At 42.8% G+C, this 26,956-nt stretch overlaps 1 protein-coding gene and 1 long non-coding RNA gene across 2 annotated transcripts; one reads left to right on the top strand and one right to left on the bottom strand.

The window, feature by feature from the left end:
• Positions 1 to 1,010: 1,010 nt before the first annotated feature.
• On the bottom strand, positions 1,011 to 26,110 carry LOC144065533 (uncharacterized). The gene is made up of 2 exons (XM_077588478.1): positions 25,586 to 26,110; positions 1,011 to 3,652 (listed from the first exon to the last, which is right to left on the bottom strand). Exons 1-2 carry the CDS (start codon positions 25,728 to 25,730, stop codon positions 1,746 to 1,748), a joined length of 2,052 nt encoding a protein of 683 aa, XP_077444604.1. The 5' UTR covers positions 25,731 to 26,110; the 3' UTR covers positions 1,011 to 1,745.
• Positions 9,749 to 15,141, top strand: LOC144065679 (uncharacterized). Its single transcript, XR_013297263.1, has 2 exons — positions 9,749 to 13,712; positions 13,797 to 15,141. It is a non-coding gene; the product is annotated as an uncharacterized LOC144065679 (long non-coding RNA).
• Positions 26,111 to 26,956: the final 846 nt, after the last annotated feature.

Here is a 26,956-nt window from a genome sequence, read left to right as displayed (position 1 = left end):
TCTACCTAAGTTTATCCAATACGTAAAATGTCACACGAGGGGAGACAAAACTCTTGACCATGTTTATTCTAACATCAAACATGCTTACAAAGCCACTTCCTTCTCTCACCTAGCTGGATCAGATCACCTCTGTCTAGCCCTCACCCCAGCATACACTCCATTCCGGAGGCTAACAAGGCCACAAATAAAGACAATAAAAACTTGGCCCAAGGCCAATGCAGAGAGTGATTAACACTGCCCAGAGGATCGTCGGCTGCTCTCTGCCCTCACTGGAAGACATTGCCAGCCCTCGTTACCTCAGCAGAGCCAGGAACATCACAGGGGACCCATACCACCCTGGTCACAATCTGTTCCAGCTGCTGCCCTCTGGCAGACGCTATAGGTCCCACTAAGTACGGACAAATAGGTTTAAGGACAGTTTTTCCCCCACATCCATCAGAACTCTAAATTTGCGGTAACACAACACACATTCCCTTCTGAGGTAATATGAAAAGATGTTTGGGTGGTGATCTGCCTCCTACTAGCTGACTTAAGGTAAGTCAAAGACAGTGAGAGGTAAGTGACCTGTATCTATAACAGCAGAATGCCAAATTACAAGTCCGTAACTATCACTTATTTGGGTCTTTTTCCGGGTAAATGCACCTTGTGGAGAAGCACTACCAATTTTGTCATACGCAGTTTCTGGGTGTGATGACAAGTAGGCTTTTGTTGTTGATGATGACGACAGGGCCTATGTCCGATTATTATTATTATATATGTATATATATACATATATATGTATATATCTATGTATATATATATATATATATATATGAATATTATATCTAAAATAGTCCGGCCCACATGAAATCGAGTTGATGTTAATTCACCCTTCGGCTTATTGTATAAAGTTTCCTGCAGTGATTTTAACGTCCACCAGATGTCAGTATTCTGTGAAGCAGTGGTTCACTGTGTGGAAACGACAAGTGATGCTCACAAACCCACCACTCGTAGTGAGTCAATTACAATCATTACGGTATACACAAAGAGTTTTAATTAAAAACACGAAAAGCAAACTGAAAACCTGAGCCAAAAATTACACCCAAAAATATTAAAATGAACAAAAAGCCGCAGTAAGGCATGCGTTAACGAGACATGGAAAACAGGTGGGTGACACAGGGGAGGCGACCACAGGTGAAAGCAATGGACAATCACATTGTTCAACATAAAAAAAAATCACATTTGACTTCATTTACCGACTGCGAGGTCTATTTACATACAAATCAAATCAGTTTGGATAAATATAAAAAGAGAAAAGAACTACTCCAAAATGAACCCAAAGTCAGTTCTGATAGTTAAAAAGGAAAATAATGTAGTTTACAAAGCTAATTGAAAATTCTGAAGATTAAATGAAATAAAACATTTGACTTGTTTTTCTCTTTTTCAAACAGAGACAAATTCACAGCAGACTAATTTTATCAACATGATTCAAAAATGATACGAGGGATTCTCGTCATTTTAGCCAATTAATAGAGAACATAAATACACACACATTTGTGTCTTTTAAGTCTTATGAATAACTCCTTGGCAACAAACTTAGTATTATGTATTATTAAGTATTTTTAACCAATGTGCTGTACCACAAATTGAGCAAAGAAAGGGCTTTACGCCACTGCGGGTTGTTAAGTGTTCTTTTCAGGTTCCCTTCTGAGAAAATGTTCGAACATTAACTGCACCTGGAAAAGGTTTTTGAATTGTGTAGCATTTTAATTGGGCTGTTGTAGCGAATCTGTGGCCACAGACAGAGCAGGAAAACATTGTTCTCCAGTGTGGGTTAATAAGTGTTTTTTTAAGCTTCTCCTTTGGGAAAATGTTCGACCACAAACTGAGCAGGAAAATGGTTTTTCGCCAGTGTGGTTTCTTGTGTGGCCTTCTAAGTGGTGCTTTTGAGAAAAGGCTTTACCACAAACTGAACACGAAAATTGTTTTTCACCGGTGTGGGTTCTTGCGTGTATTTTTAAGTTTTCATTTTTAGAAAAGGCTTTACTGCAAACTGAACACGAAAATGGTTTTTCACCGGTGTGGGTTCTTGTGTGTATTTTTAAGATTCCCTTCTGTGTAAATCTTTTACCACAAACTACGCACGCAAATGGTTTTTCACCAGTGTGGGTTCTTGTGTGGATTTTCAAGTTTTCATTTTTAGAAAAGGCTTTACTGCAAACTGAACACGAAAATGTTTTTTCACCAGTGTGGGTTCTTGTGTGTATTTTTAAGCTTCCCTTCTCTGTAAATCTTTTACCACAAACTAAACACGAAAATGGTTTTTCACCAGTGTGGATTCTTGTGTGTATTTTTAAGCCTCTCTTCCCTATGAATCTTTGACCACAAATTGAACACGTAAATGGTTTTTCACCAGTGTGGGTTCTTGTGTGTTTTTGTAAATCTTGCTTTTCAGAAAAGGCTTTACCGCAAACTGAACACGAAAATGGTTTTTCACCTGTGTGTGTTCTTGCATGACTAGTTAAGTGTCCCTTCTGTGTGAATGTTTGACCACAAACTGAACACGAAAATGGTTTTTCCCCTGTATGTGTTCTTGTGTGCCTTTTTAAGTGTTGCTGTTGAGAAAAGGCTTTACCGCAAACTGAACACGAAAATGGTTTTTCACCTGTGTGTGCTCTTGCATGACTAATTAAGCTTCCCTTCCGTGTAAATGTCTGACCACACACTGAGCACGAAAATTGTTTCCCGCAAGTGTGGCTCCTCATATGTGTTTTCAAAGAAGACTTTTTCCCAAAAGTTTTCCCACACTGAGAGCATTTGCAGCCACTGGGATTTTTCTTAAGACCTTCATCGTCATGAAGCACGTTGTCGCCATCTGGTGGAGAAGCGATGACAATGTCTGCTTGCGTTCCTTCTGCTGAGCTGCAGTTCACAGTCTGCGGCGCTCTGTTGGCCCCGCCCAGATTATCTTCCCTCCTGAATGGCTCACCAGTTGACCTGGTGACATTTTGCTCCTCCTTTTTGATTGGAGATTGCTCTTCTCTCTTGTGCTGTTGTTGAGGGAAATCTGGCTCCTCCTCTTTAATTTGGGGCCATGCTGAGGCGTTTGCAGACTCCGCCCCTTCGCTGGCCACGCCCAGATCATCCCTTTTCACGGACTCGCTTGGTGACCAGGTGAAATGATCTTCCTCCCTTTTGATTGGAAGTTGCTCGTCTCGCATTTGTTGTTGAGGGAACTCTGGCTCCTCCTCTTTAATTTGGGGCCATGCTGAGGCGTTTGCAGACTCCGCCCCTTCGCTGGCCACGCCCAGATCATCCCTTTTCACGGACTCACCTGGTGACCAGGTGAAATGATCTTCCTCCCTTTTGATTGGAAGTTGCTCGTCTCCCATTTGTTGTTGAGGGAACTCTGGCTCCTCCTCTTTAACTAGGGGCCATGTTGTAGTGTTTGCAGACTCCGCCCCTTCGCTGGCCACGCCCCGAACATCTTCCCTCTTCACGAACTGACCAAGTGACCAGGTGAAATCATCTTCCTCCTTTTTGATTGGAAGTTGCTCGTCTCCCATTTGTTGTTGAGGGAACTCTGGCTCCTCCTCTTTGATTTGGGGGAGCTCAACTTCCCCTTCAAGGTCAACAGACTCCTGGCCATCAGCACCAAGATCCTTTCTGAAACCTGCCAAGACACAAAGATAAATGATTAACCATTTTCTAATTACAAAATGACTTAATTTCTTGTTCACAGAAATGAAACCAAACGGAAGAGGGCGCCATAAATCCATTTCGTCACAATGCAGTACTTACTACTGTAGTATTCTCGTCAACAGCAACATGCAATGAAAACTGTTTATAGGTGCATTTTTCAAAGTATGGCACTATTGGTCAGAAAAGTCTCTTCATTGGTGATGTAGCTCCTTAAAATTAGTCAAATCTTTTTTTTGGAACCTTTTCATTGTGAACATTTTATTTTATGTTTTAGATTTTAATTTAGTTAAAATGCTTTCGCCAAAGGGGAGGCATTAAAAAGCATTATCTTTTATTCAAGAGCAGGTCTATCATTATTTGGGGGATTAATGAGATTGAAATAGAGGTATAGTCTGATTGGACACTCTAAATTGCCCCTAGGTATGAATGTGAGCGTGAATGGTTATTTTTCTCCTCGTGCTCTGCGATTGGCTGGCCTTTGATTCAGGGTGTTCTTTGCCTCTGGCCCGAAGGCAGCTGGGATAGGCTCCAGCACCCCTATACAAGATTTAGCATATCAGAAAATGAATGAATGAATGTTGGGATTAAAAACAGTGGGAGAAGCCCAACGTAGCCTCGGCAGCAAACCTCGACTGGGTAGATGGTGCATTTCCAGACAATTTTCTGGCACTCGGTTGCCAGATTCAAGTATTCGGCCTTCTTGCGCTCGAAGGTGGTGTCGATCCCCTCCTCTGATGGTACTGGTAGTTCTATGAGGTGAAGCCCTCTTGCCTTGGAGGGCCATACCTCAATGTCTGTGCGGAGGGATGTAGTGATGATTTCTGATGATAATTAGTATTCTATTTATTTATAAGCTGCATTTGAATTTTAGCATTAAATATGAAGTACTTTTGCAGGCAGCACCAACGAGTGGCATTGGGCCAGATTAGGCCCTTGGGCCGCAACTTTGACACCGTTGTTTGAACGCTGCTCTCGTTGTTGTTTAGTGCATCTACATCTCTAGTTTTTGAATTTTCGATTTACAGCATGCAAATAAGTGTTATGTTACTCAAGCAAGTAGCCAAAAATGGAGGGAGAGTAGCAGGAATGACTCTTGAACGCTTGTGAAGGGCGCTCGCGCTTTGCGTAATTTGAAAAATACATTGTTTGTTTGTGATAAGGATACAATAAAAGGAAAGCTACTGCTTAATTCTGTTGTTAAGTATTAACACGCGTTGAGACTCATTCTTTCCCTCCAGAGTCGTTACATTTAAATAGAAATAGAATTTATTATGTCTTTCTTCGAATGGTGCTAGTGCAAATTCATGAAAATGTACGTACGCTAAGGATCTAAGGGCCCTCCTGAACAAGAAGAAGAGGGCTTTTAGGTCTGGGGAGAAAGAGAGTCTGAAAATGGTCCAGAAGGAGCTGAAGAGAGAGATAAGGAAGGGAAAGACCATCTACAGGAGGAAGCTAGAGAACCAACTCCAGAGAGGCAACACCAGAGGTCTGGAGGAGGTTGAGGACCATTTCGGGCCATGGAGGCAACAGTGAGAGAGACCCGGAGTCCGGCGGCAGGGAGTGGGCCAATGAACTGAATCAGTTCTTTAACAGATTCAGTCCTGCCCCCACTCCCCTGACCCCCCCAGACCAGAACAATGCTCCCTCCTCGTCCTCCTTCTCCTCTTCCTCCCCCTCTTCCACCGGTCTGTGCATTAAGGTCGATCAGGTGATAAAACAGCTAAAGAAGAACGAGGCAAGGAAGGCTACCGGTCCAGATGGCCTCAGCTCCAGACTACTGAGAGAGTGTGCGGATCAGTTTGGTAAAGTGATTCTGCATATTTTTAACCTCAGCTTCAGTCTGCAGAAGGTCCCCACCTTGTGGAAAACTTCCTGTGTGGTCCCAGTTCCTAAGACTGCGTACCCCAGGTAGCCAAACCACTTCAGGCTGGTAGCATTCACCTCTCACCTGATCAAGACATTGGAGAGAATCATCTCAATCACTTCAGCCCGCTGATGAATGCAGAGCTGGACCCTCTGCAGTTCGCCTATCGTCCAGGCATTGGTGTGGAAGATGCTACCACCTACCTGATGCACAGGTCTCTTTCACCCCTGGAGAACACGGGAAGCACGCTGAGAATGATGTTTTTTGACCTCTCCAGTGCGTTCAACACCATTCAGCCGGTCATCCTGAGAGGGAAACTGGAAGAGGCTGGAGTAAAGAACCACCTAGCCGCATGGATTGTCGACTTCCTCACTGACAGACCACAATATGTGAGACTCCAGGACTGTACGTCTGATGTGGTAGCTTGCAGCACGGGGGCCCCAACAGGCACAGTGCTCTCCCCACTCCTCTTCTCCCTCTACACATCAGACTTCAAACATAATACAGACACCTGCCACCTCCAGAAGTTCTGACGACACCGCTATTGTTGGACGAGTGACGGACGGGAACGACCTCGAGTACAGGGGAGTCATCACAGCCTTTGTTGACTGGTGTAGGCAAAACCACCTCTATATCAACACCAGTAAGACAAAGGAAATGGTCATCGATTTTCGGAGGAATCCTCAACAGACCACTCAGGTGAACATCCAGGGTACAGACATTGAAATCGTGGATAATTTTAAGTACCTGGGTGTTCACCTCAACAACAAACTAGACTGGTCCACAAACATAGATGCCCTGTACAAAAGGGGCCAGAGCCGCCTACCTACTGTGGAGTCTACGGTCTTTTGGAGTGTGCAGGACACTGCTGAGGACTTTCTACGAGACTGTGGTGGTATCTACAGTGTTTTATGCAGTGCTCTGTTGGGGGTGCGGGAGCACGGAGAGGGACAGGAACAGGCTGAATAAGCTGGTCAGGAGGGGCAGCTCTGTTCTGGGCTGTCCTTTGGACTCGGTGGAGGAAGTGGGAGAGCGGAGAATGCTGAACAGGATGATGTCCATCATGGACAGCACCTCCCACCCCCTGCATGAGTCTGTGGAGTCCCTCCGAAGCTTTTTTAGCAGTAGACTGCGGCACCCTCATTGCCGGAAGGAGCGCTTCCGCAGATCCTTCCTCCCATCAGCTGTCAGGCTCTTTAACAAAAAAATGGCTGTGTTAAGACCTACTGTATGCATGCATGTGCATTTATGTGTATGTGTGTATATATATGTGTGTATGTGTGTGTGTGTGTATATTTGTGTGTGTGTATGTATGTATGTGTATGTATATATGCGTATGTGTATGTATATATATATATATATATATATATATATATATATATATATATATATATATATGTATATATGTGTATGTATATGTATATATGTGTATGTATGTATTTATGTGTATGTGTGTATATATGTGTATGTGTGTATATATGTGTATGTGTGTGTATGTGTGTATATATGTGTATGTGTATATATGTGTATGTGTGTATATGCGTGTATATGCGTGTATATGTGTGTATATGTCTGTATGTATATGTCTGTATGTATATGTGTATGTATGTGTATATATGTGTATGTATGTGTATATATATGCGTATATATATGTGTATGTATATGTGTATGTATGTGTATATGTGTATGTATGTGTATATATGTATATGTGTATATATACGTGTATGTGTATATATATATATGTGTACAGTGGTACCTCGTCACACGACCGCTCGTCATACAAAATTCTCGTCTTACGGCGGAAATTTCGATCGTATAATTCGCCCGTCATGCGATCAAAATTTCGTGATGCGACCAAGCTTTTTTGCATATCTTTCGTGTATAACAATAGCTACACTGAACGATTATTTCAGACGAGTATTTCCTCCTACGCATCGACCAGGAAACGCACAACGCGCATGTGCGGGCAAAAAGAGGGCTTTCTGGGTAATGAAGTATACTCGTGCACACAACGCCGATAGGCAATGGCACTCTCTCAGAATGAAACTTCATTACCCACAATCAATATGTGGGTAAGCTGAGCTGTTGCATTTCCTGTTATTTTTATTATCTAATACGAGGAGTATTATATTACTTCTCGTTCGCTGCTCCTAAGAACATCAGCGGCACTGGCTCGCAATTCCCTCTTTGTAATATTTCTGGTCGCAACTCTTTCTCATAGGCGCCGTTCAAAGCGGTTGCAAACAGAGGCATTTCAACGAGGGAGTTGCGAGCCGGTCTTCACGAGCAGCGGAGCGATCGCTAAAATGTACTACAAGACTATTTCTCGTTGGCAAGTGGTCGTCGGTTATCCTATTGTGAGGACATTTGTGTGAATCATTTCCGGAATATTTTGAAGGGAATACGTAGTACAACAGCAAACAGCCCATCGATAGAGAACGTGAAGGTGGAGGCGTGGCAAACCGCCAACCCTGAAAACGAAGGTAACAAAAGATTACAACAAAATTAGAATTCAGTTTTGTGTAAAGTTACATTAAACGTATGTTTGAGTGTCTGTATATATTAATCCAAGTTAATTTAAATTTGTTTGTTCCGTTTACGAGTGCGTTGTCGTGGAAACAAACGACCCCCCCCCAAACGTCTCTGTCTCCCGTCGGCGAAATCTGCCCAATTTTAGTTAGATTAAACACATTTTATTACTATTAAACCACTAGTTATGTGTTACTTTGTTAATAGATGGCGAATTAGAAGAAATAAAACATTTTTCCAATCCAATATCCTGTTTTTGGTGTTTTTTCAGAGAGTTGGAACGACTTAATCAACGCCACAAATCACGCCGCTTACCTAGTGGATCCAAAATGGCGGCGCACACGGATGCAGCGGCTTTTTGCTCTCCAGTTTGGTGTTTTCTTTTCTCAATCCTATTGTTATTTACCAACATCTGTGAGGCAAACTGTGAAATATGAACTGTATTCTTATATTTAATCTTGCACCTTTCTGCACTTTTATGAATTTAGTTACTAGAATAGAATTTTTACTGACACCTACAGGTCAAGGCCTGTCATCACTTTGTATATAACCCACCCCTTTTGTGTGCCCGCCAAAAGTTTGTCTCCGCCTAAACTTCTATTAAATACCTTCCCCGACCGAGTGAACGGCGTATCTGGATGGGGGACCTCGAAGTGGACGCTTGGCTCTGTCCGTCCGCTGACCCCTTCTTAGGAAGGGTGGGGGCTAGCCAAGGGGGCTAGCCAAGAACAAAGAGAGAGGAGCGGGCGGCGACCATTTTGAGAGCCATCGAGATGGGGCCTCCTGTCCAGATAACCTCCTTCGGCCGGGAGCTTAAAACTACCACGTGTTTTGCTGCTTCCTCTGTATGAAGATTATTGTCGAGGCAACCCAGCTTTGACATTTTGGTGCCTGAAACCCGAGATTCTTCTCTGCTTTCCGGCCACGGCAGATCGACAGAAGGATGGATGGCTTGACGTCGGCTACTCCAGCCTTGAGAGAGGGCGATCTGGCCTGCTGGCCCGGGAACAGATTACGAATTATCCTTTCGTACAGAGGAGGCACCAAAAAACGGTAAGGCACTTTTTAAAATTAATTTGTAGAATCCAACCCACCAAGTCCCCGTTTCCCTTCGAGGAGGGGAAATGCTTCATTCGTAAAAAAGAAAAGTTGCGTATACTCTTCTCTGTGTGTCGGAGATTCTTCTTTCTGTGTGTCGGAAAGGCATTTTTCTGTGTGTCGGAATTATGTTTGATAGTATACTGCACGATGAAAGGCTGTGTGTCGGCCTATCTGCCTGGAAAGCAGACAGAGGTGGAGGTAGCGCCTCCCCGCCAAGGGACTTCGAGGGTTGTGTTAAAAATATAGAAGAAATATATTGTTATACAGTGCCAAGATAATGAAAGAGCTCGATATAAAGAGAAAAAAAAAGAAATAGAATAAAACTATAAACGCATGCAAGTAATCTTCATATGAATAGATATATAGATATATATATAAGTACGCTATGACGCGTTCCTAAACGATATAAGTACGATTGCCGCGAAAAATAGGAGTTTAATCGGCGAAAAAGAATACTTAGACTGATAAAAATAAGTATTTAAGAGAGGGTGAATTGGGACAGGATGGTGGGGGGGTTGAAAAGCAGACCACATGTGAGAGGAAAAAATGGCCGAGCCCAGAGACAAAGGAAAAGATGGCGGCGAGCCAACTGAAGTTAAAACTGCCTTTCTTCCACAGCCCACGTTTCCACTAACCCAGGAAGATATATATATATATATATATATATATATATATATATTAGGCCTGTTGAGACACAGTGCCCCCCCTGTGCTTAGCCCACTCCTCGTGCCGGGCTCCACTCGCAGGGGCCAGGAGCACGAGGGGGGGGATTGAGGGACTGGAATGCAAGAAATCTCAGGTTACATCTCACATTCCACACGATGAGCAAGGAGGAGCAGAGATGGAGACATGAGCAGAGAGAGTAATAGAAAGAAAAGAAGACAGTTAGAGACAGAAAATTGACAATATAACATATTGGTGACAAATTATGGGTCCTCTAATAAACACTGAAATTTATCATTAGGAAATGATTAAGAAATTGCTAAGTAGAAGGTTAGTTTCTCTAAATTTTAATTGTGGTAAGAGTGAGCTACAAAAAATGGCTCTTATATTAAATAAACACAATCTTGGAGCAGAATAGCAATTCAACAAGTGCAATTTAGCTATTTTAGCAAAAAGAGAGGGATTTGCGATTTAGACTTAAGGATTAGGAATCATCCAAATTATTAATGATATCAAACATGAAGACAATGCAGAAATGGCATTGATCCAAATTATTAGGTAAATTGTAGCTGGCAAGTTTAGATAAAATAATTAATTTAGGATAGGCATAATTTCGCTGAGATGCAATAAACATCATGACTTGTCATCAGTGCACGGATGAGAATTCATTGTTTTGCCCATCAACAGGTGGAATATGCTTTAGCGTGGTTCATATTAATGACCATTAGAATATTAATTGCATTAGAATCGAACAATTGATGCCAACCAAACAACATTGACCTATTTCCTTTTAGAATGACTTGCCATGACACAGCGAAAGGTGGTTAGCTGCCAAGAAGCCCCAGGACTGGGGATGGCGCTCTTCACCAGTGATAAAAAAAAAAAAAATTGCAGACCACGGATGTCTGAAAATTAGTGTGAGCGTGAATGGTTGTTTGTCCTTTTGTGTTTTTGATTGGCCGACCACCGAGATATGATCAATCGGTTAGGTATCAAGGTGGAAAATGATTTAGCAAATTGGAATCGATTTCGGAATTTGCCAATAAGCCGTTTCACGGATGGCAACGCCAAATTATAGAAAAATATTTCGTCCAAGGAAATTTTTAATGAAAAAGCAGCAGTACTCCAAATGTGAAATTTGAAGTGGAGAAACAAATCTGCTATGCGAAATTTAGGAGCACTGAGAAAAACAAAAAACAGACAGTGCTTGATACGAAATTCCAAAGTACTATTGATTTATTGTGATAATGGCATCCAAATTGTGTTAACAGAATAATTGACTCAATTGAAAAAAGGTTCCATATTTCGTTATGAAGTCATTGCGCCTACATAACGAGGTCAACCGGACAACAAAATATGGACATCCTATTTAGTAGACCATACCAAACGCCATTATTCACTACACGATTGGAACTAGAGGATGAGGCTAATCTGGCTATCTGCATAAAAGAAAAAAAAACTTTAAAGGAACACACTGAATTTGGGTTAGCAGGAGGAGACTGTGCTTCCTAACAGAAAACAGACTGGACCAACGGCGGTCCCGGGAGCCTGGGTGCTCAACACACGTGTTCCTGACCAACCAGCAGACATGAAGATAGCGGGATCCATTTTTTGCACTGTAAGAAGGTTCTCTCAGTTTAAACGTATGAGGAGACAGGTAAGATAAATTTTTTGACGTAATCAGACGAAATGGCAAGCACTCAAATATTGATTGGAAAGATTATTGCTCGGGGAGCAATGCTGTAAGCCATGAGGAACTTTTTATATTGGTTTTATTGTCTCCATAAAAAAAGTGAAAGCGTTTCAATTGAGACCAAACCTTCTTACAGATAGTTAAAGTAAACAATTGAGACTAGATCTTCTTACAGATTTTTAAAGTAAACAATTAGAGAGAAAATAAACTACAATGGATAGAAATGTTACTAGATTTTAATTTTATGCCTGACTATTGAAAAATATTGATTAAGAAAGTTTTATAGGAGATGATTGACAAACTCCAAAGACAATGGGATGTTACATTTGATAAAAAGACTACTAGATTGGGATATTTTGAATTTCAAACAACTGAGTTTAATATGCAACGCGATACACATTGTTAAATGAATTGGGACTTGATTAGTATGCATTTTATAAGTAATGAGTTTTAATTGCTTTAAAGGATACAATTATGCTAAAATATTAACCTTGACAAACAAGGGGTGATTACAACTTAGTGGGTTCAATTATATTCAGAATTATAAATGTGTGCATTTTGTTTCTGGATATTAATTGATGTGAATTTAACTGTTACAGAGAACGGGAAAGCTGTTTTCCTGGGGAGAAAGCACCCTGGTTTACTTTTTGTGTTTTTCCTATTTTTAGTATGATTAGTTAATTTGTGTAATTACAGGAAAGGGGAAAACCAAATAGGGTTCTTGAGCTTAACAAGGAAGCAGTGATCATAATAGAATACCAGCTAGCATTTTTGATTTTGACTGATAAGGCATTTAAATTTTCACAAACTATAGTGATGAAATAAGTAAGATTGTTGCGATTTTTGTTCATTGAGGTATTAAGCCGAACCAAATAGCCGTAAGCAAATTTTAAGCACGTGTTGAAGACAACGACAGAACACAGCAGCTAAAGCAGCAGCGCAAACACTACACAGCAGCATACACAACAACAAAACTGAGCCGATCTCAAGAACAGTCAGCAGACGAACTGCACACAGCTAAAGGCCTACCGTGCCTACCAAAAAATGTATTCCAAAATTGAGCCATAAATGTCTCAAAAGGGAGGAAAAGATATGATGGACATCGAAATACCTACTTTTAAAATTTTTGAAGGAACTGTTTAATTTGTTATTTTATTGATCTGTAAAGAACATGGGATCTCCAGAATCAGCTGGAGTAACAATGGAGCTAATTTTGCAAACAGCATAGTGCAAAACATGGCAAAACACCTAAGTAGAGCGAACAAATGGTACGATAAAACCAAGGCTTAAGAAAACCATGGGGGAGATAAATAAGCCATGGCCAGAACGCCTAACACTGGCCAAAACGTATATGAAGATAGTACCAACTAGCTCGGGATTAACACCTTTTTGAGATAGTTCATGGAAGACCATTCCAACTTCCTCTATGGGAAGATGAACCATGACGAGAGACTAAGGAAGGAGAGAAACTTATCCAAAGAACATGTAAGCTGCCGTGATCTTTTTGTCTATCTTGCAGGAGGTGGTGTAGCCAGGTGACTGGATCCTGATCCGAGTCATAAAAGGAAGTCCTGGTTCTCTCCACGATGGGAAGACCCATTCGTGGCCCAACTCACCAACCTCCACAGCAGCAAAGATCACTGAAAAGTCAAAGTCGATTCACCAAGGTCGATTCAAGGTCGTTCGAGACAGGTGACTCTGAGTGGACTAAGTCGGACGGTGTCAAAACCCTTGTCCGTGAAGAAACTCATCTGACGTCTACTCACCAGCCACGAGCACCCCTCACTTAACCCTGACCTCCCATAGACTTTGCACCTCTATACAGAAGCCACAGTGAAAGCTGTTGCCATCCACATCACAGTGATTGTCAGTGACAGCCTGGGCGTGTCTGAACGCCCCGCCCACAGAGACTCGAGTTGGAAAACAAGTGCAGGAAACGTCCTGCCTCATCACTGGAAAGGCAGAGCCAAGCGGTCCGCTCTTGGATGGGGACCCAACCTACATCAACATCGGGGTTCCCCGCAGCGTACCAGATGAGTATAAGCTCGCTGACCAAATTGCACGTTCATCCCGAACAACACAGCAGCTGACGGGAGTTTAACCAAGGCCCTGGAGGGTCTTCGATCCCTCAACAGCAAGATGAAAGAACAATCTGGAGAACTACTATGAAGAAGACGTGTGGTATAATTTCATGGTGTTCCAGAAAAAAACTGATTGTTGCGAATGAAAGTTGTTATGTGTGTAGCCGTATACCCATTTCCACAGATCCTGACATCCTGAATTCACTGGGTCGAGGCGTCACATTTAAATCTGCAGTCGTGCAGATGGTCTAAGATGCATTCCTTTTAAGGAGAGTGAACATAACAGTAAGATATCAAAATCAGTGCAAAATCAGTGCAATTCAAACCACGTGATTCAATCTGGTGCGATGATGTTCCTGTTGACCAAAGGTTGTGGTCCACCCCCCCCCCCAGAAAATTATGTGTAAAGACATTGAGCTGTTACATGAGTGTTCATTAACCAAACTGTCAAGGCCCTACAGGGTATAGCAGATGATTTAAAAGCCCTTAGGGAAGTTGCAGGACCGATAGTCCTGGATCTGATAACAGCCAAAGATGGAGATGTGTGTGCCATGATGGGAGAACACTGCTGCACCTTCATCCCAGATGAAACCAGTACATTACTCGTGCCGTAGCTGAAATAAAGGCCCTAGTCAACCCCATGGCCCAGGATCATTCAGCCGTAGGTGTATCATTGTGGTCGTGGTTAATAACCGGGTCATGATTCTCAATTCTGTTTAAAATTGCAACCTTGCGGTTTTTGCTACTGTTCTGTATTTTTTATGTGTGTAATCCCCTGTATGGAAGTTATGATTCAAAACACAATCCAGCACATGCTAGTAGGTTATAGTGACACAGTATCCCCGCATGACAGACCATACTGGAGATTATCGCATTCTTTCGAAGTGTGACGAGTCCTCTATGCAAATGTGTTTGTCTTGATTTAAATATTGGGTTCGCTCATTAAGAGGGACGTAGAGGAATTTTTACCACTGATTACATCATTTCTCGCCTCTGCCTTGACATGTGATTTTGTTATTTTCCATACCCTGTTGAGTAACTGTCAATGATATTTGTATTCTAGAACCTGGAGGGGAGGGATACAAATTGATATGTTTAATGAAAATTCTTTCAAGTTACAACAGGGGGGAAATGTGAAATATGAACTGTATTCTTATATTTAATCTTGCACCTTTCTGCACTTTTATGAATTTAGTTACTAGAATAGAATTTTTACTGACACCTACAGGTCAAGGCCTGTCATCACTTTGTATATAACCCACCCCTTTTGTGTGCCCGCCAAAAGTTTGTCTCCGCCTAAACTTCTATTAAATACCTTCCCCGACCGAGTGAACGGCGTATCTGGATGGGGGACCTCGAAGTGGACGCTTGGCTCTGTCCGTCCGCTGACCCCTTCTTAGGAAGGGTGGGGGCTAGCCAAGGGGGCTAGCCAAGAACAAAGAGAGAGGAGCGGGCGGCGACCATTTTGAGAGCCATCGAGATGGGGCCTCCTGTCCAGATAACCTCCTTCGGCCGGGAGCTTAAAACTACCACGTGTTTTGCTGCTTCCTCTGTATGAAGATTATTGTCGAGGCAACCCAGCTTTGACACAAACTTTTCCTACAGTCGCCACGACTTAATTGCTATCGGAAGGAGATGCGATATATCCGATGTCACAACGAACTACCAATGAACCTACCATATCCCCGAGGGCATCTCGAGACCTCCGGGATCTCCGTGGATAGTCAGCCCACTCAAAGCACGTCGAAGGAAGCGAAGGCGGCGGAGAGAAAGGAAGCAAAAGCGCAGTTGTCGGGCGGGCCTTGCTGCTAAGCTAAGTCAACAACCACACCGAGCACCCCTTCCAAGTATCTTTTTGACCAACGCCAGATCCATCACCCACAAAATGGATGAGTTGGAAGTTCGAATTGCTACCAAAAGCTTTGTTAAGAACTGTAACATGGCTACACCCGCAAATCCCTGACGCTGCGGTATCGCTAGCTAGCCGAACGCTTTTTTGGAACGATCGTTCAAAGGAGCTAACAGGCAAAAGCAGAGGAGGAGGACTTTGCTTGTTCATACATAATGAATGGTGTGGTGACAGTAGGATCATTGACACTCACTGTTCCCCGGACTTAGAGCTATTGGCAGTACGATGTAGGCCCTACTATCTACCGAGAGAGCTAACGGTTGTCATAGTAACGGCGATCTATATTCCTCCTGATGCTAACGTCAACACGGCATTAAACCTCCTGCTAATGGCTGTAAACAAACAACAGCTTGACCATCCCGATGGAGTCTGTATTGTTGCTGGTGACTTCAACAGAGCATGTTTAAAGACTGTTCTACCTAAGTTTATCCAATACGTAAAATGTCACACGAGGGGAGACAAAACTCTTGACCATGTTTATTCTAACATTAAACATGCTTACAAAGCCACTTCCCTCCCTCACCTAGCTGAATCAGATCACCTCTGTCTAGCCCTCACCCCAGCATACACCCCATTTCGGAGGCTAACAAGGCCACAAATAAAGACAATAAAAACTTGGCTCGAGGATGCCCTTTCTCAGCTGCAGGACTGTTTTTTCCGTACCAACTGGGAACTCTTTGAACACGACAACCTCCAGGACTATACGGACGCTGTACTTTCCTATATCAAAAACTGCATGGACAATGTCACTAGAAATAAACAAATACGGGTTTTTCCTAACCAAAAACCCTGGATGACCAAGGAGACACGGGCACTCATCAAATGCTGTAACACCGCTTTCAGATCAGGGGACAAGATGAAATATAGAGCTGCCAGAGCTGAGCTGAAAAGAGGCATTAAAAAGGCCAAGGCAGAATATACTAAGAAAATTGAGGAGCACTTCACAGAAAATAACCCAAAGAAGATGTGGCAGGGAATACGACATATTACCAACTACAATAACAATAATATGTCTGTTTTACGCAGATGCCTCACTAGCGGAGGAACTGAACCGCTTCTTTGCCCATTTTGAGCCTGACAAATCAGACCCAGTCTCAACACCCCCGCCACTATCCTGCAGCAATACACTGAAGTTCCAGGAACAGGAAGTGAGACTGGAAATGCAGTCTGTGAATACCAGGAAGGCTGCTGGACCTGATGGAGTACCTGGGAAGGTGCTCAAAGCCTGTGCTGATCAGCTGGCTGGAGTCTTCACAAAAATCTTCCATTGTTCCCTGCAACAATCCATCATTCCATCCTGCCTGAAATCTGCCACCATTATCCCTGTCCCCAAAAAGCCAACCATCGACAGCATGAATGATTATAGGCCTGTTGCTCTCATGCCTGTGATCAAGAAGTGCTTTGAAAAGTTGATAGCCCGCCATATCAGGAATACAATCTCTCCCTCAGTTGACCCTCACCAGTTTGCTTATAGAGCTAACAGGTCCACTGAGGATGCTATCACCATTGCTCTACATACAGCATTGAGCCACCTGGAACACCATGGGAATTACATGAGGATGCTTTTCATTGATTATAGCTCAGCCTTCAACACCATGAAACCGGACATTCTGACTGACAAACTCTCCCACCTCGGACTATCCTCCTCCATCTGCTGTTGGATAAAGAACTTCCTAACCAATCGACCACAAACTGTTAGACTTGGTTCCCACCTTTCTTCCTCCATTACACTGAGCACTGGCTCCCCTCAAGGCTGTGTACTGAGTCCTCTTCTGTACTCCCTGTACACTTATGACTGTACACCAACCCACCAGTCCAACTACATCATCAAATCTGCTGATGACACCACTGTGTTCGGACTCATCTCAGAAGGGGATGAGGCGGCCTATAGAGACGAGGTCAACAAACTGTCTTCGTGGTGCTCGATGAACAACCTCACACTGAACAACACAAAAACTAAAGAAATAATCCTGGACTTCCGCAAACAGAGCACAGATCTGGCCCCACTCCTCATAAATGGAGTTCGTGTAGACAGGGTCCAGTCCTTTAAATTCCTGGGGGCCCACGTCACGGACAAGCTCTCCTGGTCCACAAACACCACGGCAGTAGTGACGAAGGCCCAGAAACGACTCCATTTCCTGAGGGTAATCAGGAGGAACAACTTGGACACTAAGCTTCTGGTAACCTTCTATAAAGTCACTGTGGAGAGCATCCTGGCATACGGCATCACAGTGTGGTACGCTGGAAGCACGGCAGCAGACAAAAAGGCCATGCAGAGAGTGATCAACACTGCCCAGAGGATCGTCGGCTGCTCTCTGTCCTCACTGGAAGATATTGCCAGCCCTCGTTACCACAGCAGAGCCGGGAACATTGTTAGGGACCCGGACCACCCTGGTCACGACCTGTTCCAGCTGCTTCCCTCTGGCAGGCGCTACCGGTCTCACAAGGCACGGACAAAGAGGCTTAAGGACAGCTTCTTTCCCACAGCCATCAGGACTCTAAATTGCAGTAGCACGACACACAATCCCCTTTGTGTAACAACTTCGGGGTGAGGAAACATGAAGGACGTTGGGCGGCGATCTGCCTCCTGCTGGCTGACTGAAGGTAAGTAAGCAGACAGTGGGAGGTAAGTGATCCATTTTATTCTTTGTTGGCATCGGTGAGGCAAACCTTTTCGCAGTCGCCGGGAGTTGGTTGCGCTCGGGAGGTGATGCGATGTATCCATCACGGCAGAATGCCAGCAAGTCTGAAACTATCACTTGGTTGGGCTCTTGCCTGAGAAAAGCGCACTTTGTGGAGAAGCACTTTCAATTTCGTCATACGCAGCTGGGTATGATGACAATTAAGCTTTTGTCTAGTCAATGATGATGACAAGCCTAAGTCTGATTTTATTTAATTTATTTATTTTATTAATGTGTTTCCCATTCATTTCAATGGGAAGCGTCCGCTCGAGTTACGAGAATCTCGTCATACGATCTCAGTCCCGGAACGGATTAAGATCGTATGTCAAGGTTCCACTGTGTGTGTATGTGTGTATGTGTGTATGTGTGTATGTGTGTATGTGTGTATGTGTGTATGTGTGTGTATGTGTGTATGTGTGTGTATGTGTGTATGTGTGTGTATGTGTGTATGTGTGTATGTGTGTGTATGTGTGTGTATGTGTGTGTATGTGTGTGTATGTGTGTGTATGTGTGTGTATGTGTGTGTATGTGTGTGTATGTGTGTGTATGTGTGTGTATGTGTGTATGCGCGCGCGCGCGCGCGCGCGCGCGCGCGTGCGTGCGTGCGTGCGTGCGTGCGTGCGTGCGTGCGTGCGTGCGTGCGTGCGTGCGTGCGTGCGTGCGTGCGTGCGTGCGTGCGTGCGTGCGTGCGTGCGTGCGTGCGTGCGTGCGTGCGTGCGTGCGTGCGTGCGTGCGTGCGTGCGTGCGTGCGTGCGTGCGTGCGTGCGTGCGTGCGTGCGTGCGTGCGTGCGTGCGTGCGTGTATGTGTATGTGTATGTGTATGTGTATATGTATATGTATATGTATATGTATATGTATATGTATATGTATATGTATATGTATATGTATATGTATATGTATATGTATATGTATATGTATATGTATATGTATATGTATATATATATGTATATGTGTATATATATATATGTACAGACGCTCCCCTACTTACGAACATTCAACTTACGAACAACGGTACATACGAACATGTCTGCAAATTGCGTTTAAGTCCAAAAATGTTCGCAAGTCCAATTTTGTATTTCGCGTCTTTTTCGGAGTAGTACTTCTTTCCGCCGCTAATACCGACGCCTGGCGCTGTGAGAGCTCAGCTCACCCAGCATCTACCTTCTTCGTTGCAATGCGGAAGTGCGTGAATGTATCTCCAGTGTGCAAAGAACCTTTTTCATTTGTATCATTAAATATCTCATGCATCCAATATTGAATATGGTTGGTAAAAAGCTAAAGGCTTCTATTGAGGGAGTTGCAAGGAAGAGGCAAGCCATTTCATTTGAAACGAGTGGCAATAATAACGAAGCTTGATGCGCGTCAGAAAGTGGTGAGCGTTGCACATTCAGTACCATTTATAAACAGAAAGATCGAGCAGCAGGACCCAAATATTGAACGTTGCACAAAGTTTGCAAATCAATTGAATGATGCCATACAGTGCTACTGCATCATTTATGATGAAAAAAAGAAGAAAACTGTGCAATCGTCATTAGGTCGCTTCTTTTGGCCAGTTTCTAATACATAAATCTATCTCTCTCTCTACAGTACTGTACATATTCTCTCCATTTTATTAAATGTTTTATTTCAGTACAAACCAATGCGTGTTACTTATACAAGCCTTAAACATACAAATGCACTTATATAAACCTTCAATATACTTATATAGGCCTTAAACATAAATTATAATACAAAATATAGCACTAAATCAACTTACAAACAAATTCAACTTATGAACAATCGCTCGGAACCAATTGCGTTCGTAAGTTGAGGAGTGTCTGTATATGTGTATATATATATATATATATATGTATATGTGTATATATATATATGTGTACAGTGGTACCTCATCATACGACCGCTCGTCATACAAAATGCTCGTCTTACGGGGGAAATTTCGATCGAATAATTTGCCCGTGATGCGGTCAAAATTTCGTGATGCGACCAAGCCAGGTGGCCATGGCATTTTTTTTTGCATATCTTTCGTGTATAACAGTATTTACGAGCACCGGATGAGTTATTCAGACCAGGAAACACACAAGGCGCATGCGGGGGGAAAAGAGGGCTTTCTGGGTAATGAAGTATACTCGTGCACACAACACCGACAGGCAATGGCACTCAGAATAAAACTTTACCCACAATCAATACGTGGGTAAGCTCAGCTGCTGCATTTCCTGTTATTTCTATCTAATACGAGGAGTATTATATTACTTCTCGTTGGCTGCTCATAAGAACATCAGGGGCACTGGCTCGCAACAGCATCCCCGGTAGCAGCTCTATCATAGGCGTCGTTCGAGGGGATGCGACCACAGATGCTACAAGATAAAAGGAGCCGCTAGCCAGCGCCCCTGAAGCTCCCATGAGCAGCGGTGCGATCGCTGATAAAAGACTGCTGCTCGTTGGCAAGTGGTCGTGCGTTATCCGATTGTGAGGACATTTGTGTCGGAATATTTTAAAGGGAATAGTACGACAGCAAACAGCCCATCGATAGCAAACGTGAGGGTGGAGTGTTTGTTCTGTTTACGAGTGCGTTGTGTGGAGAAAAAAAAACCCGAAGCCCCCCGCCCCTTTTGTGCCCCTCCCCTCGGCGAAATCCGCCCAATTTTAGTTAGATTAAACACTTTATTTCTATTAAACCACTAGTTTTGTGTTACTTTGTTAATAGATGGGGAATAAGAAGAAATAAAACATTTTTCCAATCAAAGATCCTGTTTTTTGTGTTTTTTCAGGGGGCTGGAAAAAAATTATTATTTTTTCCATTCATTTCAGAGGGAAACGTCTGCTCGAGTTACGAGAACCTCGTCATACGATCTCAGTCTCGGAACGGATTACGCTCGTATGTCGAGGTACCACTGTATATGTGTATATATATGTATATATGTGTATACGTGTATATATATATGTGTATATGTGTATATATATGTATATATGTGTACCGTATTTTCACGCCTATTTGGCGCATCGTATTTTACGCCGCAGTGTCAGTAACGAGTGCTATTTCTGTATTTAAAACACACAAAGCACGCACCATTTCATTAGACTCATATATATTATATCTGGATGAACATCATAACGCAATAGCGCTGGCTACCTGAAGCAGCCTATTTCCGGGTTCCGGTGCGCAGTGACTGCTGGGAAATATAGTTCTTCCTCGCTACACCCACATGCTAAAACATGTTTTAAAAAGGCAACGTAAGCAAAACTGAGTTCGGTTGTACTTTATTTAGACATTTACAACTTACTCACGTCATCATCACCCACAAATCCATCAAAGTCCTCATTTTCTGTGTCTGAATTAAACAATTGCCCAAATGAGTCTTCCAAAACGCTGGGTCCCGCGGTTGTAGTTCTTAAGCCTCCGGGAATGACGGCAACCTCCGAGTTATTATATATAATATATATACATAGTTCACAAGGATTACTTTTGTAAATACAGCCGGCGACCACACTAATTTGGTGCTGGCCGTCATTTCGGCTGTATTTACAAAAAAATCCTGCCGCTAAATGTTGGCGTCAACAGAGCATTCAAAGCTAGACTGTGAACTATGTATATATTATATATATATATAATAACTCGGAGCTTGCCGTCATTCCCGGAGGCTGAAGAACTACAACCGCGGGACCCAGCGTTTTGGAATACTCATTTGGGCAATTGTTTAATTCGGACACAGAAAATGAGGACTTTGATGGATTTGTGGGTGATGATGACGTGAGTAAGTTGTAAAATGTCTAAATAAAGTACAACCAAACTCAGTTTTGCTTCCGTTGCCTTTTTAAAGCGTGTTTTTAGCGTGTGGGTGTTGCACGCAAGAACTCTATATCCCGGCAGTCACTGCGCAGGACTTTATCTACGGGAAAATAGTAGAGTCGGGCTGCTTGGCGTAGTTAGTTGTATATATATATACATAGTTCACAGTCTAGCTGTGAATGCTCTGTTGACGCCAACATTTAGCGGCAGGATTTCTTTTGTAAATACAGCCGAAATGACGGCCAGCACCAAATTAGTGTGGTTGCCATCATACTAACTGTATTGAAGAACTGGGTGTATTAAGAACTCTATATCCCAGCAGTCACTGCGCAGTACTTTATCTACGGGAAAATAGTAGAGTCGGGGGCTGGTTTCCGTAGTTATCCTATCGACTGATTTATTTTATTTTATCGTGATAACAATTTTAGTATTGGTCCATATATAAAACGCACTGGATTATTCGGCGCCCTGTCTATTATGGAGAATTTTTTTGACTTTTATGCGCGCCTTATAGGCGTGAAAATACGGTATATATGTGTATACAGACACTCCCCTACTTACGAACGAGTTAGGTTCCGAGCGATTGTTCATAAGTTAAATTTGTTCGTAAATTGCTCAGTGCTATATTTTGTATTATAATTTATGTTTAAGGCCTATATAAGTATATTGAAGCCTATATAAGTATATTGAAGGTTTATATAAGTGCATTTCTATGTTTAAGGCTTGTATAAGTAACACACATTGGTTTGTACTGGAAAAAAAACATTTCATAAAATGGAGAGAATACATACAGTACTGTATACATACATTAAAGAGAGAGAGAGAGAGATTTACTAGAAACTGGCCGAAAGAAGCTATCTAATGACGATTGCAGTTTTCTTTTTTTCATCATAAATGATGCGGTAGCACTGTATGGCATCATTCAATTGATTTGCAAACTTTGTGCAACGTTCAATATTTGGGTCCTGCTGCTCGATCTTTATGTTTATAAATGGTACTGACGGTCGAACGATTCAAGTTGTATTCGCGTGCAACGCTCACCATTTTATCACGCGCATCAAGCTTCGTTATTATTGCCACTCGTTTCAAATGAAATGGCTTGCCTCTTCCTTGCACCTCCCTCAATAGAAGCCTTTCGCTTTTCACCAACCATATTGAATAATGGATGCACGAGATATTTAATGATAAAAATGAAAAAGGTTCTTTGCGCACTGGAGACACGTTCACACACTTCCGCATTGCAACGAACTGGGCAGAAGAAGGTGGATGCTGGGTGAGCTGAGCTCTCACAGCACCAGGCATCGGTATTAGCAGCGGAAAGAAGCACTACTCGGAAAAAGGCGTGCAATACAAATTGAACTTACGAACATTTTTCGACATAAACGCAATTTGCAGACATGTTCGTATGTACCGTTGTTCGTAACTCGAATGTTCGTAAGTAGGGGAGCGTCTGTATTACCAATTACAATGACAAAAATGTGTCTGTTAACGCAGATGCCTCACTAGCAGAGGAACTGAACCGTTTCTTTGCCCGCTTTGAGACTGACAAATCAGACCCAGTCACTGGAGCTTCAGGAACATGAAGTGAGACAGGTACTGCACTGTGAACACCAGGAAGGCTGCTGGCCCTGACGAAGTACTGGGAAGGTGCTCAAGGCCTGTGCTGACCAACTGACTGGTGTTTTCACAAAGATCTTCAATTGTTCCCTGCAACAATCCATCATCCCATCCTGCCTGAAATCAGCCACCATTATCCCTGTCCCTAAAAAGCCAACAATTGACAACCTGAATGATTATAGGCCTGTTGCACTTACGCCTGTGAACATGAAGTGCTTTGAAAAGTATCCCATATCAGGGATACAATCCCTCCCTCAGTTGACCCCCACCAGTTTGCTTATAGAGCAAACAGGTCCACTGAGGATGCTATCGCCATTGCTCTACACACAGCACTGAGCCACCTGGAGCACCATGGGAACTACGTGAGGAAGCTTTTCATTGACTATAGCTCAGCCTTCAACACTATAATACCGGACATTCTGGCTGACAAACTCTCCCACCTTGGACTATCCTCTCCCATCTGCTGCTGGATAAAGAACTTCTTAACCAACCGACCACAAACTGTTAGACTTGGTCCCCACCTCTCTTCCTCCATTACACTGAGCACTGGCTCCCCTCAAGGCATTGTACTGAGTCCTCTTCTGTACTCCCTGTACACATACGACTGTACACCAAACCACCAGTCTAACTCCATCATCAAATTTGCCGATGACACTACTGCGGTCGGACTCATCTCAGGAGGGGATGAGTCGGCCTACAGAGATGAAGTCAACAAACTGTCTTCGTGGTGCTCGGTAAACAATCTCACACTGAACAACACAAAAACTATCTGGCCTCACTCCTCATAAAGAGAGTATGTGTAGACAGGGTCCAGTCCTTTAACTTCTCCTGGTCTACATACACCACGGCAGTAGTTAAGAAGGCACCGAACGACTCCATTTCCTCAGGGTACTCAGGAGGAACAACTTGGACACTAAGCTTCTGGTGACCTTCTCTTGAGCCACTGTGGAGAGCATCCTGGATACTGCATTACAGTGTGGTACGCTGGAAGCACGGCAGCAGACAAAAAGGCCAATGCAGAGAGTGATTAACACTGCCCAGAGGATCGTCGGCTGCTCTCTGCCCTCACTGGAAGACATTGCCAGCCCTCGTTACCTCAGCAGAGCCGGGAACATTGCCGGGGACCCATACCACCCTGGTCACAACCTGTTCCAGCTGCTGACCTCTGGCAGACGCTACAGGTCTCACAAAGTACGGACAAATAGGCTTAAGGACAGTTTTTTTCAACAGCCATCAGGACTCTGAACTTGTGGTAGCACGACACACAATCCCTTCTGTGTAATAACTTCGGGGTGAGGGACGTTGGGCGGTGATCTGCCTCCTACTGGCTGACTGAAGGTGAGTGAGGAGACAGTGGGAGGTAAGTGATCCGTTTTTTTTTCATTGTTGGCATCTGCGAGGCAAACGTTTTCTGCAGTGGCCGGGATTTGGTTGCGCTCGAGGGGTGATGCGATGTATCCATCACGGCAGAATGCCAACAAGTCTGAAATTATCCCTTATTTGGGCCTTTTGCCGGGAAAGCGCACCTTGTGGACAAACACTACCAATTTCGTCATAAACAGCTGGGTATGATGACAATTAGGCTTTTGTCGAGTCAATGATGATGAAAAAGCCTACGTCCGATTATTATTATTATTATGATACAATATGAAAGAAGACAGATGTTTCTTTTTTTAAATTGAAGTGTGTATTTGAGAAATTTGTAAATTGGGGTTCGGCTGGGTGGGTTGGGGTTTATTTTGTTTCATGAATTTTTGGACCAATAGACGCAGTCAACGTATTCACACATGCAAAAAATTGTAATCCACGGGTAGTATTCCCAACTGCAGGCTTTTAAATATGGAATTGGGAGTTAATAAAATCTACACATACCTAAATAGTCTCACATACATTGCAACATCAATAGAATAATATTTGGACACGGAAAATATAAATCACGCCGTGTACTGTAAACAAATGCTCAGCAAAAGTGAACCCACCTTCTAGTCTGTGAAGAATAACTTTTGCTTGCATTAATTTGCATTCAATGGGGTGGCGGTGACGTGTAAGGTCCTCTTTTACGTCAAAAAGTTCCTCCTGGAACTTTGTTGTTGTTGTTGTTGTTGTTGTTTTTATGGCGGCCATTCCGCACACTTGAATTCGGATGTTTTGACGACGTGTTGATGGAGACGCTTGTTTTTTTTATAGCAGCTAGCTAGCGAAGCTAAGCTAAATTAAGTCGCACAGCTTTAAGATGGATGACTGATGTTGAATCCGTGAAGTTAATAATGCTAGAAACACCTTCAATACTTCAGTTTAGTTAAGTGACTGAAATAAAAAGACAAATTAGACGGGCAAAAAGTCAAATCATCGCAGACTAAGCGCTCCCTATTCGGCCATTTTTACTTTTTTTGCCCTCACATTTCCTGTCAGGGGTGCATGATGGGAAAGACAGTTTTCCGTAATGCCAACCTTCCGTTCAAAATAAGATGTTTCACGTATGTATAATATTCAATCTATATTTGAAAATTTGGGGGGGAATCAATGATGGGAGACATTGTGTCGGAATCGCTGCTTTTTGTCGATATGTTGTGTTCTTTTTTAACGGAAATAAAAAAAAAGTGTGTTATTATCATTCCTAAGGTTTATTCAAACTTTCTATTTGTAAATTGATCTATGATGTGTGTTGCAGTCCACGAGTATCAAACCCCTGTTAATATATATTGTTTGGCCCCACGTATTTTTCTTATATATATGAAAAAAATGTTTTAATATTAATAGGATAATACATATAACTAAGTGGTATATTCATTAACCCCGATCTTCGTATCATTTGTATATTTAAATTTTAATACTGTTAAACCTGGCAAAAACTTTGACTTGTGTCTCTATATATTTTAACAGAGTTTATACCTGAATGGCATTTATGAATTAAATAATTTCGTTATTATCTTGGTTGTATTGATTGTATGAGTTTTCAAAACGAAATGACTAAAAAAGATCAGTTGGTTATCATTTTTCCATTGGAGAAAAGGTTTATAATTCATACATTTCCACAATATGTTTCGTATTTCTATTCTTTTTTTCCTTTCTCTTTTTTATGTTTTTCCCGTCTGAAGGCAAAATCTTCGCCCCTTAGATATGACGTCATCACCACGCGCTGTTACAGATTATAGTACAGTGGTACCTCGTCATACGACCGTTCGTCATACGGAATGCTCGTCATACGGAATGCTCGTCTTACGGGGGAAATTTCGATCGAATAATTCGCCCGTGATGCGGTCAAAGTTTCGTGATGCGACCAAGCCAGGTTGCCATGGTTTTTTTTTTGGCATATCTTTCGTGTATAACAATATTTACGAGCACCGGAT

This window comes from Stigmatopora argus, chromosome 20, assembly GCF_051989625.1.
Source record: "Stigmatopora argus isolate UIUO_Sarg chromosome 20, RoL_Sarg_1.0, whole genome shotgun sequence".
Taxonomy (NCBI): domain Eukaryota; kingdom Metazoa; phylum Chordata; class Actinopteri; order Syngnathiformes; family Syngnathidae; genus Stigmatopora; species Stigmatopora argus.
This window is presented reverse-complemented; position numbering and strand designations above follow the sequence as displayed.

Bases quoted from the DNA above. Each gene is read 5' to 3' on its own strand.
- LOC144065533 (XM_077588478.1), bottom strand. From the start codon at position 25,730: ATGGCCGCCATAAAAACAACAACAACAACAACAACAACAAAGTTCCAG. The intron at 3,653-25,585 runs GTGGGTTCACTT...GTGTCTTGGCAG, and splicing joins TATTCTTCACAGACTAGAAG to GTTTCAGAAAGGATCTTGGT.